The sequence below is a fragment of the Mandrillus leucophaeus genome, unplaced genomic scaffold (genome assembly GCF_000951045.1).
Source record: "Mandrillus leucophaeus isolate KB7577 unplaced genomic scaffold, Mleu.le_1.0 Scaffold118, whole genome shotgun sequence".
NCBI lineage: Eukaryota > Metazoa > Chordata > Mammalia > Primates > Cercopithecidae > Mandrillus > Mandrillus leucophaeus.
In genome coordinates this window covers 4109017-4122251 of record NW_012100098.1, presented here as the reverse complement: position 1 = coordinate 4122251, position 13235 = coordinate 4109017, and the positions used below count along the sequence as shown (strand labels likewise).

General features: G+C 55.1%; 2 protein-coding genes across 4 annotated transcripts in view; one reads left to right on the top strand and one right to left on the bottom strand.

The window, feature by feature from the left end:
- Nucleotides 1-3279, top strand: part of KCNH3 (potassium channel, voltage gated eag related subfamily H, member 3) — a 23141-nt gene extending 19862 nt beyond the window's left edge. Inside the window, exons 15-18 of the mRNA XM_011965167.1 lie at nucleotides 588-919; nucleotides 1337-1443; nucleotides 2149-2225; nucleotides 2320-3279. Of these exons, the coding sequence (XP_011820557.1) occupies nucleotides 588-919; nucleotides 1337-1443; nucleotides 2149-2225; nucleotides 2320-2919 (1116 nt within the window). The 3' untranslated portion in view covers nucleotides 2920-3279. The remainder of the gene's footprint in view (nucleotides 1-587; nucleotides 920-1336; nucleotides 1444-2148; nucleotides 2226-2319) is intronic.
- On the bottom strand, nucleotides 3266-13235 carry MCRS1 (microspherule protein 1). 3 transcript variants are annotated; one of them, XM_011964933.1, is made up of 15 exons: nucleotides 13138-13235; nucleotides 11493-11942; nucleotides 11179-11317; nucleotides 10633-10771; nucleotides 9836-9994; nucleotides 9580-9689; nucleotides 8610-8718; nucleotides 8175-8313; nucleotides 5155-5230; nucleotides 4799-4827; nucleotides 4589-4681; nucleotides 4409-4491; nucleotides 4169-4256; nucleotides 3797-3924; nucleotides 3266-3705 (listed from the first exon to the last, which is right to left on the bottom strand). In XM_011964933.1, exons 2-15 carry the CDS (start codon nucleotides 11539-11541, stop codon nucleotides 3619-3621), a joined length of 1428 nt encoding a protein of 475 aa, XP_011820323.1. In that variant the 5' UTR covers nucleotides 11542-11942; nucleotides 13138-13235; the 3' UTR covers nucleotides 3266-3618. The 3 variants fall into 3 exon arrangements, with proteins under 3 accessions (XP_011820323.1, XP_011820332.1, XP_011820341.1); XM_011964942.1 differs by having other exon boundaries at nucleotides 11823-11942; XM_011964951.1 differs by lacking the exons at nucleotides 11179-11317; nucleotides 11493-11942.

Sequence of the window (13235 nt, the reverse complement as noted above, 5' to 3'; positions counted from 1 at the left end):
CCATGCGCCCAGCCCAGCATGTGCAGCCACCCCTGCCAGCTCTCCTTGGCCTGTCTGAGGCAGCCTTATCCCGTCCAGAGGAATCTTAGTAAAGGAAGATGAATGCACTGGTGCTGGCACAGGAAAGGGTGGCTCCTGGGGGTCAGGGGCTGAGCAGGGCAGGGACAGGCACCAGCCCTCCAGGTTGCTTCTGAAGAGAGCCTGGTGGCCCCCTCTGCTTTTTCATGGTGAAACAGGACTGTTCTGAGCGGCTTTTGAATTGTCCTGGATTGTCACTAATTCCAAACCAGTTTTTAGTGCTGCGTTATCTTGGATAGTTTAATTAGGCTGAGGGACCTGGTAAAGGGGTGGTGGTTTCCGTATTTGGCTAGAATTTCGAGAGGTAGTTAACACCTCCAGGGCTTGGTGGCTTTAGATAGATTTTAGATTAGGATAGTATCATCTATAGGACCTTCAGTGAGAATAGACGTTGGCTATTCTAACAAAGATGGCTCATCCCTTCCAGGGAGATGAAGCCTTGGTAGAGGAGGTGAGTGGGACACAATAGTGACCATCCATGCCGATTCTCTGTCCCCCACTATCCCTAGGTGGACACCAGCTCCCTGAGCGGCGACAATACCCTTATGTCCACGCTGGAGGAGAAGGAGACAGATGGGGAGCAGGGCCCCACAGTCTCCCCAGCCCCAGCTGATGAGCCCTCCAGCCCCCTGCTGTCCCCTGGTTGCACCTCCTCATCCTCGGCTGCCAAGCTGCTATCCCCACGTCGAACAGCACCCCGGCCTCGTCTAGGTGGCAGAGGGAGACCAGGCAGGGCAGGGGCTTTGAAGGCTGAGGCTGGCCCCTCTGCTCCCCCACGGGCCCTAGAGGGGCTACGGCTGCCCCCCATGCCATGGAATGTGCCCCCAGATCTGAGCCCCAGGTAAGCAGACCCTAGGCCCCCATGGCAGAGATGGTGGTGATGAGGCTGAGGCCCTGGGCAGGTGCACCCTACCCTAGGTGCCCATCTAACCATCTTAATTCCCGCTAGCCTATGTGGGCCAAGCCTGCCTCCTCCAGGAAGCCTCTGTGCTCCTCCTTTCTCCTGCTGTCCCACTCCACTGTGTGGTGTGTGGCACACGCTGCTCTGAACTCTCGCATCTCATGCTGCTCAAGCTTGGCCCCCCAGCTAAACCTCAAGCTCCTAGGGGAAGGGACCCCATGTTAGCTTTCTCCTGGGCTTCTGGTCAGTTCCACGCTCCTGTGGCCTGTGTGTGTGGACGCTGGGGCATCCCATCCCATATGACCCCACAGTGGCTGCCTGTCCATTGATTTGTTGTCGTGGTGCCTGTGTTCACAGGGTAGTAGATGGCATTGAAGACGGCTGTGGCTCGGACCAGCCCAAGTTCTCTTTCCGCATGGGCCAGTCTGGCCCGGAATGTAGCAGCAGCCCCTCCCCTGGACCAGGTACCAGGGCCCCGGGATGGTCTAGGTTGGTGGGCGGCCCCTTTGCCTTGTGAACCTCAAGCACGGCTGGCCTCTGTGCCACCAGTGTTAAAGTAACTGGCAGACTGCCTGGAGGCCATCTCACCCCACTACCCCTCTGTGCCGTGCGGGCAGGGGAGTTTGGTGGTGAAGACCAGCACTTTAATTTTGATGTAGCCAGGAACTGGGTTTATGTCCTTGCTCTGTCAGTTTTCTAGCAGTGTGAATTTGGCTTCTCTGGCCCCAGCTTCCTGTCTGTAAAAAAATGGGTTGATGTTTATATTATATAATGTAACTTAAAGCCTTAGCACAATGTCTGGCTAACTGCGGGGATAGAGGGCTGGGGAACCAGGGGTGAAAGTGGCTCCAGGCCAGGGAAGTGAACAAGGTAACGAGCCCCTAGAAATGTCCATTTGCCTGGAGGACAGAGCAAGTGACAGGCACAAAGAACAACTTTTTGAGGGGAAGGAGAGCACTAGGCAGTGTGGCTGAGGGCTGCTGGGCGGTGTTTTCCCTGGCCATGGAAGTTTGGGCAAAATTCAACACCTTGGGCAAGGCCAGAAGAGATGATCCTAGGAGTCAGGTCCTACCAGGTCAATGTGGTCTAACTGCAGCAAGGCCTAGACCCTCCCACTGCCTGTCTCCTCTTACCAGCCCCAGCTGATAACCCCATCCTACTACCCACAGAGAGTGGCCTGCTCACTGTCCCCCATGGGCCCAGTGAGGCAAGGAACACAGACACACTGGACAAGCTTCGGCAGGCGGTAGGTGAGGGGGAAGGTGGAGGTGAGGGGGGTGCCAGGGGCAGGCACTCCATGGCTGACTCCATTCTGACCTCACCTCCTCCCTCCCCCGAAGGTGATGGAGCTGTCAGAACAGGTGCTGCAGATGCGGGAAGGACTACAGTCACTTCGCCAGGCTGTGCAGCTTGTCCTGGCACCCCATAGGGAGGGTCCATGCCCTCGGGCCTCAGGAGAGGGGCCATGCCCAGCCAGCGCCTCCGGGCTTCTGCAGCCTCTGTGTGTGGACACTGGGGCATCCTCCTACTGCCTGCAGCCCCCAGCTGGCTCTGTCTTGAGTGGGACTTGGCCCCACCCTCGTCCAGGGCCTCCTCCCCTCATGGCACCCTGGCCCTGGGGTCCCCCAGCATCTCAGAGCTCCCCCTGGCCTCGAGCCACAGCTTTCTGGACCTCCACCTCAGACTCAGAGCCCCCTGCCTCAGGAGACCTCTGCTCTGAGCCCAGCACCCCTGCCTCACCTCCTCCTTCTGAGGAAGGGGCTAGGACTGGGCCCCCAGAGCCTGTGAGCCAGGCTGAGGCTACCAGCACTGGAGAGCCCCCGCCAGTGTCAGGGGGCCTGGCCTTGCCCTGGGACCCCCACAGCCTGGAGATGGTGCTTATTGGCTGCCACGGCTCTGGCACAGTCCAGTGGACCCAGGAAGAAGGCACAGGGGTCTGAGTACCAGCCCTAGAACTCAGTGTTGCCAGGCGTGCTGCCATCTGCTGTTCAGCCCAACCTCAGAGTGAAGACAGGGTGGCGGCCACCCCATGGACTCCATGCGGCCCGCTGGCTCAGGGCAGGGAGCCTGGAAGCAAAGGAGGGCCTGGCTCCTGACTCTCAGAGAGGGTGGGCTGGAGCCCTGGGGCAGGCCCCTCCTCAGCCTGCTCCTCCGACCTCCCGGTCTCCCTCTGCAGGCTGGGGGCAGAGACCTGAGGACAAGGAAGGGCTTTGCCATCCCCTGCATGTGCCCCTGCCTCTACCTGTCCCAAATTTTTATATTAAAAAAAATAATAATAAAAGAAACTACTTTGGAACCTGTTGCTTTTTATTTACAAAAGAAAAACAATAAAGGAAGAGTCTGAGGCTAATCTGCTGGAGACACGGGAGTGAAGGTGGCAATGTGGGGTAGGGTTGTTTTTAAGGAGAGGAAGAGCGGGAGGGACTCTGGCTCTAGGGAAGCCCGAGGTTCTCAGCCTCTGCTGGCTTCACAACGGCCAGACCTATCCTCCCTCAAAGGCTCAAATTAATGGCCCGCAGCTGAGCCTCCCACTGCCCAATCTGGGCAGGTTTTTCCAGGAGCTTGAGTTCCCAGCTCAAGGGGGCTGGAGTGGCAGGCGAAACAGGCCAGAGAGGGCCCACGAGTCCTGCCACCACTCCTCACTGTGGTGTGATCTTGGCAGCCTCGGCCCGGATGAGGGCAATGAGGTCCTGGTTGATGAGGAAGACGAATCGCAGGCTGGCAATCTGGGTGGGAGACAGAGGTGGGGTCAGGCTTATGTACTGGCTCACCATGCCTAGGTCTCATCCTGGCCTTCCTGCCTCCTCCCCAGCTCACCTCCACCACAGAGTTGTTGCTGAGGCGCCATTTGGAGCCACACAGCACTGGCCGTCCATCGATGTAGATGGGCCGTCGACCCTCATTGGCAATGAAGAAATCACCGTTGTTCTTCAGCTTGATGACACCTGTGGAAGCAGAAAGGAAAAAGGGATGATGGGATTGGGAGGGATTGATGGGATGGGGAAAGGCCAAAGAGCACCAGGAACCTCCATGGACCAGCTCTGCTTCCTGCAGACACCAAGGAACCCCTGCCTCAGGTAGTTCACGAGGGTCCCCATGGACATCAAGCCCCAGGGCTAGAAAGGACAGCGAGAGGCTGGGAGGGACATCCTCACACTGCTTCCTGCTGGGGCAGCAGGTGGGGGATACCTTGTTTCCGGGAGATCTTCCAGGCTGGACCCTCCAGAGACAGGTCCACATCAATCTGGTTATCCTTGGTTGCTCTGCCCAGGGTGATCTGGGGAAATGGGGCAGGTGAGGGCTGGGACCTGAAGAATTGGGGGAGTAGGTCTATGCAGGCCAGAGAAAGATGAGAAACCAAGGACTACACAGAGAAAGGCACTGACAGAGGAAGCACGTGTAGGAAGGGTGGGGATGGGCCTGCCTCACCTCGCGTGAGCGCATCAGGTACCGCACCATGCGGCCCCGCAGCACTGCCAGTGTCTGGTTGTCGAAGTCCGGAGAGCTCATGCCTAGGGGAAGAGGGGGTTTGGAAGAGCCTACCCGAGGGCCAGAATGGAAGACAGGGAACCAGGGCAAGGTTGCCTTCTCGTGCCCGGGCCTCCTCACCTGTGATGCTGTCCACTAGCACCTGCCACTTATGCAGTTCCTGTTCCAGCTGCCGAATCTCTCGCTTCTGGCGCCTGTCAGCCACCATCAGCTCTGGGGTGAGGTGAGGTGGTAAGGAGGGACACTCTGAGGCCACCAGCACCTTGTACTGCTCCTCTTGATACTGGCAGGAGCTTCCATCCCCTCACTGCCCCATCAGGCCACACTTACCATGTTCCAGGACCTCATCTCGCATGTCCCTGAGGGGCAAGAAGAGAAGGAAGATTTAGGTCCACTTTCAGCTCGCCTGCTACTTGGCTCATTAGGGCATTCCAGAGCCCCTTTAGCCAAGTGGCCTGGAAGGCGGTATTATTAGGCCTTGGCCCAGCCTCCTTCTCTGGGGTTGGGCTGGGGATAAGGGTAAAGCAGCGGAGCCTAAGAAGGCCCCAGTGGGAGGGGAGGGGGCTCAGCCAGAGGGGCCAAGCACCAACAGGAGCCCAAGGGCTGGGGTTGGGCAGCCTGGGGCGCTCTACCCGACAGGAGGGACTCGGCTCTCTCCACCCCTTCCTGTGTCTCCAACCACTCACTTGAGCTTACTGTCATCAATCAGGTCCTCCGCATCAGAGAAGTTCAGCACTTGGTCCCCTTTGGGCAGCGGCTGCACTGAACAAAGGACAGAGGAAGCGTGAGCACCAAGGGTCCTGCTGAACCCCATGATGCTGAGCGGACCACTAAGCCAAGTACAGCTGCAGACTGCACCGGGTGGAGAGCCCAGCACCAGCAAGGGCGCCCATACCAGATTAGGCTGGGCTCTAATTTGGCACAAAGCATCTTTAGGCTTAGCTGAGCGTAGAGGTGGTTCTAGAAAGGGAAAGAAATTAAAATTGACCTTTTGTATGGGCTTCTCGGTGTGCAAAGGGCTTTGATTACACAGCCTTGAACTAAGCAGGGGAGGCACTATCATTAGCTATTAGCTACATTTTACAGATGAGGAAACAGACATAGGAGTGGGGTTAAACTATGTGACCCTAGTTTGGGATGGAGCCAGGATTTAGATCCTGCTCTCTCGATTCGAAATCTCAACCTCTCCTTCCATCACATCATATGATCTCCAGCATTTCTTGCCACGCTGTGAGGGGCTGGGAGGCACCTGCCAGCCAAGTTCCACTGAGAAAGTATGTGCTGGTGGGTGCCGCCCCACCTTAAGCCAATGTCTCTTGATCTGGGGTCATGACCTGCTAATGGGTCATGAAGTTAGTTTCATTTTTTTCAAAAAATGAAATGGAATAGGATAGTGAGCATCAGAGCCCATCAGATATGCTCAGGATAAATACTATTTCATGAAAGTCTTTGGTTTTTTTTTTCTGGCCAAAATGTGAAAGGAAGTGTGTGCCCACAGACCTAGCTACTCGGAGCATGAGCCAAGATCTCTTGAGCTGAGAATTCAAGTCCAGCTGAGCAACATGGCAAGACCCTGTCTCTTAAAAAAAAAAAAAAATTGGCCAGGCGCGGTGGCTCAAGCCTGTAATCCCAGCACTTTGGGAGGCTGAGACAGGCGGATCACGAGGTCAGGAGATCGAGACCATCCTGGCTAACACGGTGAAACCCCGTCTCTACTAAAAAATACAAAAAATTAGCTGGGCAACGTGGCGGGCACCCGTAGTCCCAGCTACTAGGGAGGCTGAGGCAGGAGAATGGCGTAAACCCAGGAGGTGGAGCTTGCAGTGAGCTGAGATCCGGCCACTGCATTCCAGCCTGGGCAGCAGAGCGAGACTCCGTCTCAAAAAAAAAAAAAAAAAAAATTAAAGGGATTAAGGCTGCCCAAATCTGAAAACCTCTGCCTTTAGGCCAGCCGTTCCCAGGACTGAAGAGTGTGCTCTGTAGCAGCTAGTGGCCATGCAACTGTCAACTGAATAAGTGAGGGGGGAGTGTGTGGGGGGCCACAGATACTCCTCTTCCTCCCGCCGAGGTGAGACCATACGGGGGGAACTGAGGCAGTCACTCCATCAAGTCCCTCCCCACCAGAGTTGCCTCAAGTTCCACAAAATCTCATGTTCAGCTGACTTGACAGCTAAGCAATGTGTCCTGCCTGTTCCTAGGGTCTCCTAGCTCTCAATGGCAAAGGATAAATCAAATCCCCATATACAAAACTCTTGAAGGAAGGAATAAAACTTTCACGATAAGCCTTTTAGTTAACAAATAAATTCGCACAAAATAACTTTCTTTTCTTTTTTTTTTGAGACGGAGTCTCACTCTGTCATCCAAGCTGGAGTGCAGTGGCGTGATCTTGGCTCACTGCAACCTCTGCCTCCCGGGTTCAGCAATTCTCCTGCCTCAGCTTCCTGAGTAGCTGGAATTACAGGTGTGCGCCACCAGGCCTGGCTAATTTTTGTATTTTTAGTAGAGGTGGGGTTGCACCATGTTGGTCAGGCTGGTCTGGATCTCCTGACCTTGTGATCCACTCACCTCGGCCTCCCAAAGTGCTGGGATTACAGGCATGAGTCACCGTGCCCGGCAAAACTTTCAAAATAGTGACAAAGGAACTAGCTTTAGCAGTAAAAAGAAAAGTTATCCAGTCAGTATCTGGTCTCTCTGTGGGCATTCTGTGATATCTGAGTCTGAGGAAGAGGCAGAATTTTGGAAGCCGCAGGAATAAAGAGGGCTGCCCCCTGGGCCACTAAAATCAGAGGTCCTTAGGAATGGAAGATACGGCCTCCCTCTGATGAGATTTCCTAAAATGCTCCTGCAGGAATACTTTTTCCTAAGCAGAAGCTGCAGGACCCTGATAGTAAGGTGATGGGTACCAAAGAAGTTTCATGTTTGAACTGTGTGAAAAACTATGTAGGGGGCAACGGGCAGTACTTTTAGAAAGTGAGAATGTGCTTGTACTATGGAAATCAGAACCTGAATTACAGACCTCATTGGGGAGTTCCTCCAGTTTAATCACACTGTTTTCTTACCCCCTCCCTGTCACTGGGAGAGGGAGTGCTGTGCTGCTGGGGCAAGAGGAAGCAGGGAGCAGTGTGGCCCTTGGGGAAAGGGAGACAGATGGACTGGGTGTGAAGTCCCAGTGGGGATTTATGAATGGCCTGAGGGCAGCTTGACAGCACTGACAGCCTAGTGGGAAGAGAAGAGGAAGAAGGAAGGCAGAATGAAGAACGGAGAGAGGCAAAGAGCAGAAAAGCTCAGAAAAAGTGGTTATTACCTCTAGGGTGGAAAACAAAGTGAAGGGTGGGCAGGGAAGAGGACTTTCTCATTTTGCTCATGTTTGAATGTTACCCATAACAATTAATGTGTTATTTATGTGAGGATAAAGTGTGTCATGAAAAAACAAAAGACAAGAAGTGGTAGATAACTCTGCTATTTGGACCTTTTGCCCAAGATTCCAGGCAATGTTGGCTACTCTTATGATGATGCTGAAGACCATCCCAGCCACTTTCTCTGGAAAAGAGTAGGTTTTGTTGCAATGTGAGGTGAACAAGACACTGGGGGTCACTGAGGAATCTGTTACAGGGCACTTGAAGGCAGCTGTGTCGAGTACTTCAGACACACACACACACACATGCACGTGCACACACCCCCATTCTGCCAGCTCCTGGGGCGTTACCTGTCTGGTCCTCCAGCAGGTAATACTGCTTCATGAGCTGCCAGTGGGCCTGCAGGGCCTTCGCGGTACGGGCCAGGTAGAAGGCATCCGGGTGTCTATGCAGCAGGTCCTGGAAGGTCTCCAAGGTGGGCTGGCTGGTCTGGAGGGCAAGAAACATTCTCTAGCCATCTGGGCTTTTTCACACATGCCTCTGCCTTACCATCTCTACCTCCCACCTCAGCACCCCCCAGGAGCTGGAAGAAGCAAACTAGTCACCCAGGGAGTCAGGCTTGGCTCTTCCTAAGGCCCCTGTCACAAAGGCCGCTGCCGATGTGCATGCGTGTGCATATGCACACATCCAGACAGTGGGTGGGGAGCTCTCCACATCAGTGGTTTTCTAGGTGGTCCAGCTCTCCCTGCGCCCTGATCCTCCACTTTCCCAGCCCTCAGCCTTACCGATCCCACTTTGCTCAACAGCTGCTCCTCAGCCTTGCTAAACAGGGCCTTGCTCTGGATGGCTGCAATAGCCTCTGGGTGCAGCTGCCTCATGGCCTGACAGGCCAACCTGGACACAGAAAGATACAGAGGGGAGGGCTGAAGGAAAGGTGTCTAGCAATCTGTGGTTCCTACTATTTCCCCCAAAGCTACAGGCTTTTGCGATCCAGAACCTAGAGGCCAGGCCCTCATTAGAAAGGGCCTAAGGCTTAGCAGATAACCTGTGGCTTCACAGGTTTGTCAAGTGAATGAATAGCCAACTCACAAAACGGAGGCCCCTATGTCCCCTTCACACCCAGTCCTTCCTGACGCTGAGCCTCGGACCAGCTGCTGCTCCCTCCAAGTTCTTCCTCCTTACTTGGCCAAAGTTGTCACCCCCTAGCCACTGCCTACCACCACCTCTTTCCAAGCTGAGCCCAGTCCATTTCCTATCAGAACTGCGGCTACAACTTAAGTGGTGCCAGGGTCTGTGGAGATGATGGGTGTTAAGCATCCAACCAAGCCCTGAAGACATTAAGTGACTGAGGAGGAGGAAATGTGTGCTGCATGTGTACATGAGTTTATTTGGAAGCCTGTGGCTACTGGAGCTAGAAGGGGGCTTGGTGTTCTTCTATTAGGAGGATAAAACTGTAGGAGGTCAATGTGGGAAGGTTGGAAGTGACCTGCCCAAAGCCACAACACACAGTGCACTCCGGGCACTCATTTTAGTCTTCTCCCCCATGCTATTCCCTCTGCCTTCAGACTCCCTTGCCTGGAGGCAGGAAGAAACTTCTCTTTGAAACCGCTCAGGCCTCAGTATCACCCCCAAGGAGCCTCCAGGAGTCCTGACTCCCAGACCCCTCCTGGGGCCCTGGTACAACTCTCTCTGTTCCAGGACCCAAATTCTGGTGTCCCCAGTACCTCCCCACTGCTGGAACCAGCTCCCACTCACTTGGAGATGACAGGATCATAGAGCAGGGCGTACCAGCGCTCCTGGACTTCCCGAAGGGTGAAGCGGCAGCTGAACTTCACGCCCAGGTGGACGGAGGTCAGGTCGTTGGTCTGCAAGGCCCCAGAGGGATTTGCTCCAGCCTTGGAGCTGGGAAGAACCCTTCTTTGCCACCCACAGGGCCCTGCTGGGCTAATTTTGGGGTGCGAACTGGCGGCTGGGGGGAAGGGAGACACTAAGCCTATGGTAGGGGCACTACCTGCAACACAGCATTTATGAGCAGGAGGTCATCTGCAGGCTTCCAGCGGCCCAGATCCTTGGTCACCTGAAGTGGCTGTTTACTCTTCTTCACACGCTTGGTGAGTCCAGGGGCTGGGGCTGGGCTGGGTGGCACAGGAGTGCTGGGGGCTTTGGATACCTGGGCAGAGAATAGGAATAAACCGAGCTCAAAACCAGCATCCAGTCAGCTGGCGCTTCATGACTAGAGTTTCACATACTCCGTGGCAGCGGCAGCGGCAGCCCCAGCCCCAGCCTCAGCACCAACTCCAGCCCACAAAAGGAAGTACAGGAAAGGAGCTCAGCTTTCAAATACCCACCCCCTCCCACCAAGTTACTTCTATATAGTCCTTGACCATATGGGGTCTTCTCTTTGCTGGCGGTACCCCCGACCCCAGAGTGAAAGGTGGGTGGGGAGGATACCGGGAAATCACTCTTGCTGGTGCAGTGTCTAGGGCCAGAGCAATGCCACCTGGGGGTTATTTTTACACTCTGCAGTGCTGGGAACAGGCTGTCTGCTCCCAGAATAGATGCATGCTCCATGCCTCCCACACGGAATGTGATACAGGATGCAATAGCAGGGTTGGGGGTGGGGGCTGCAACAAAAAATGGGGAGTAGAGAGAGGTGGGTTCCCAGGAGAGAGGCATCTGAGATGAGGGCTAGGGCAGCTTGGTCCTCTCACCAGCCTGCTCTGCAGGGCTCCTGGCAGCTGGCAAAGGTTCTGGGGAAACATGAAATCTGGCACTACCTCCCATCCCCTAAGTCTCCCAATTCCTCACCTTCTTCTTCTCACTGGAGGAGGGTTCACTCCCTGAACAGCGCCCTGGTTCCACCCCACTGGCCCCCTTCGCCCGGGTAGAAGACTTTGCCAGGCTGCTCTCCACCAGCTCATCATCAAACTTCTTCCTCTTGATGAACCTGTAAAGGGCCTGCCCAGTGAACACTCCTTACCCCACCCTGGTACCCATTCACACACACCCAGCCCATAAGAGAGCAGGTGCCCAGTAAGGTGCTAACTGCTCCAGTCTGCTTTCACTTTACGCCACAGTCCAGCTCAGCGGCCATGGAACTGCTACACTCCAGCCCTCTGAGATGACAGGGGATCACACCACAAAGACTTCACGTCAGAGACCTACGATCTCCCTCCCCTGCCCTCAGTCCCACAGGGAAGGGTTTAGCAGGGACAGGAAAAGCATAAGGCTCTGCCAATATAAGGCCCCAGGGGGGCTCACGCAGCCATTCCCAACAGAGGTGGAGGCATGTGGCACTTAACGCCATAGACCTTCTACCCTTTCCCAGTTCCTGGCCCTCCGAACCTTTACTACCTGGAAGAGCTTCTCCGTTTAGGGATGGTGCCCAAGGCCTGGGAGGAGGCTCGCTTCTGCCCTGCCAGTGACTCCTCATCCTCTGAGCGGCTGGCAGTGCCTGATGCCATCAGGGATGAATCTAGCAGCCCCTGAGAATCTACAAAGAGAGAAATGGTGGATTCGGGCCTCCTCAGATCCTAGAGCCTCTGCAAATGGGACCCCTCCCCAGCCCCCTTGCCCTGCCAGCCCTCTTGGCCCCTCCCCTGCCTCCTTGACACTTGAGGTTTTAAGGTAGAGTTCCTTGGCCATCCAGATCCCATCTGGGCTCAGACCTGGCCCAGACCTTCCACGCTGGGCAGTTCCCCCGGTGCCACGTGTCATGTCGTGCAGCACATGGTGCTCAGGTCAGACTGGTGATGCCGACACGCTGGGCTCTGGGCATAACTGCTCCCTCTGCCATCAAAATGCAGCCATGCTAAAGAGCAGCAGCTCAACAGCAAGTCAGTCAATTGTGGCTCTGCCGACAGGTACATGGGTGGTGCTGGCCCAGGGGGAGGTGGCAAGGCCTAGCCAGGACCGAAAGACACACGTGCCAGGCACAGGGTGGAATCAGCAGACCTTGGCGCCCGAGCATTTGGGGAGCTGTCCCGGCCTCATACTACCTTTGTCCATCCTCTTACAGTCCCAAAGCCACTGGTTCCAAACCACAGGGCTAGGAGGAAGGATCCCACAGGCTCATCCAAGGATTCTGACCAGGTGAGCTTAAAGGCTGAGAGGAGATTCTGCAAAGGAGAAATGAGGCTCCCTGAGGCTCAGATTTCCAACTGGCCAGCCTCACTTCCTTATACTGGCTCAAGTCCCCCAGGGTCCCTTAAGCTAGGGAAGATACAAGGAGAGGAAAGAGGCATAAGGCCCCACTCTGCCAATAATAATCTTAGACATTAATCTTGTGAAGGTCACTGGCACCTTTCAGAGTATGGTAACAGCTACGGACTCCAGAAAAGTGTGCAAACACATATTATTTTAGAGGGTTCATGGACCCTCTAATTCTACTGATATCTCCTAGGTTAAGCCCCTTGACTATAAACTAGCAAGAGACAGGGGATTCCTCGTCCACTTTTTCTTTACTTCAGCTGTCCACTTAGCTCAGCAGCACCAGCCTTCCCCTCCCAGGCCAAAGCAGGAAAAAAAGAAAGGGAGACAAAACTCCAAAAAGTCCATCTCGTTGTTTTTTTTTTCACTTGAGGTTTTTACTGAAGATTTAAAAGTGGTATTTGCATGAAATACCATCTCGTTAAAACCAAAAATCACTGTTTGGGAAGTGCGTGATTATCAACCTCCCTGCGCCCCAACAACCCCTGGAGAACCCAGGTACTGGACTTTCTCGGGGCGTTCCTCTCGTGAGTTCCCACTTCTTCTAACCAGGGTGGCTCTTAGCTCAGTGTTCTAGCTCTGCCCCCAGGTGAGCCTGTCGCTCTCCGCTCCATAGGCTACGACTGAGAATCTTGACATCTGAGGAGAGGGCGAAGGGGCCCGAGCTTGCCGGCAAACTGAGGTAGGGTCTGTGCCCGCTTCCCTGGCCCTCCGCCCCTCGTTCTCCCTCGAGTGCACACCCAAGGTGGGGCATTGGTCCAGGTCTGTCTCAAGAACTCGGGGTAAGAGCACTGATAAAGTCACCTCTGCAACTCAAAGCAGAGCACCAAGTAGCCTTGCTTTTGAGACCCACAGGCTGGTGGCTGGAGAGGTGGGGGTAAACTCGCAAGCCCAGTCTCACCCCGCGAGCTCCATGACTTTGCGCATGCGTAACACCTCGAGCCAGATTCTAACCCGGTCCGGCCCACGCATGCGCAGCTTTTCGGGGCGCCACCGGGGCGTGGCCCCAAACTTTGGGGGGGTCGTCCCCGTCGGCACTCTGGAAAACTCCATTTCACCCCCAACTCCTCTAAGAACCCTCAGAGGCGAACCGCGAGGTCTCACCATTCCTAGACTGCCAGATCCAACAATTTCTCCGCGGCGACGGTAGCAGCCGCAGGGCCAAAGCCGGCTTCCGTGAGGTACGTCTACTTCCGGTTTAC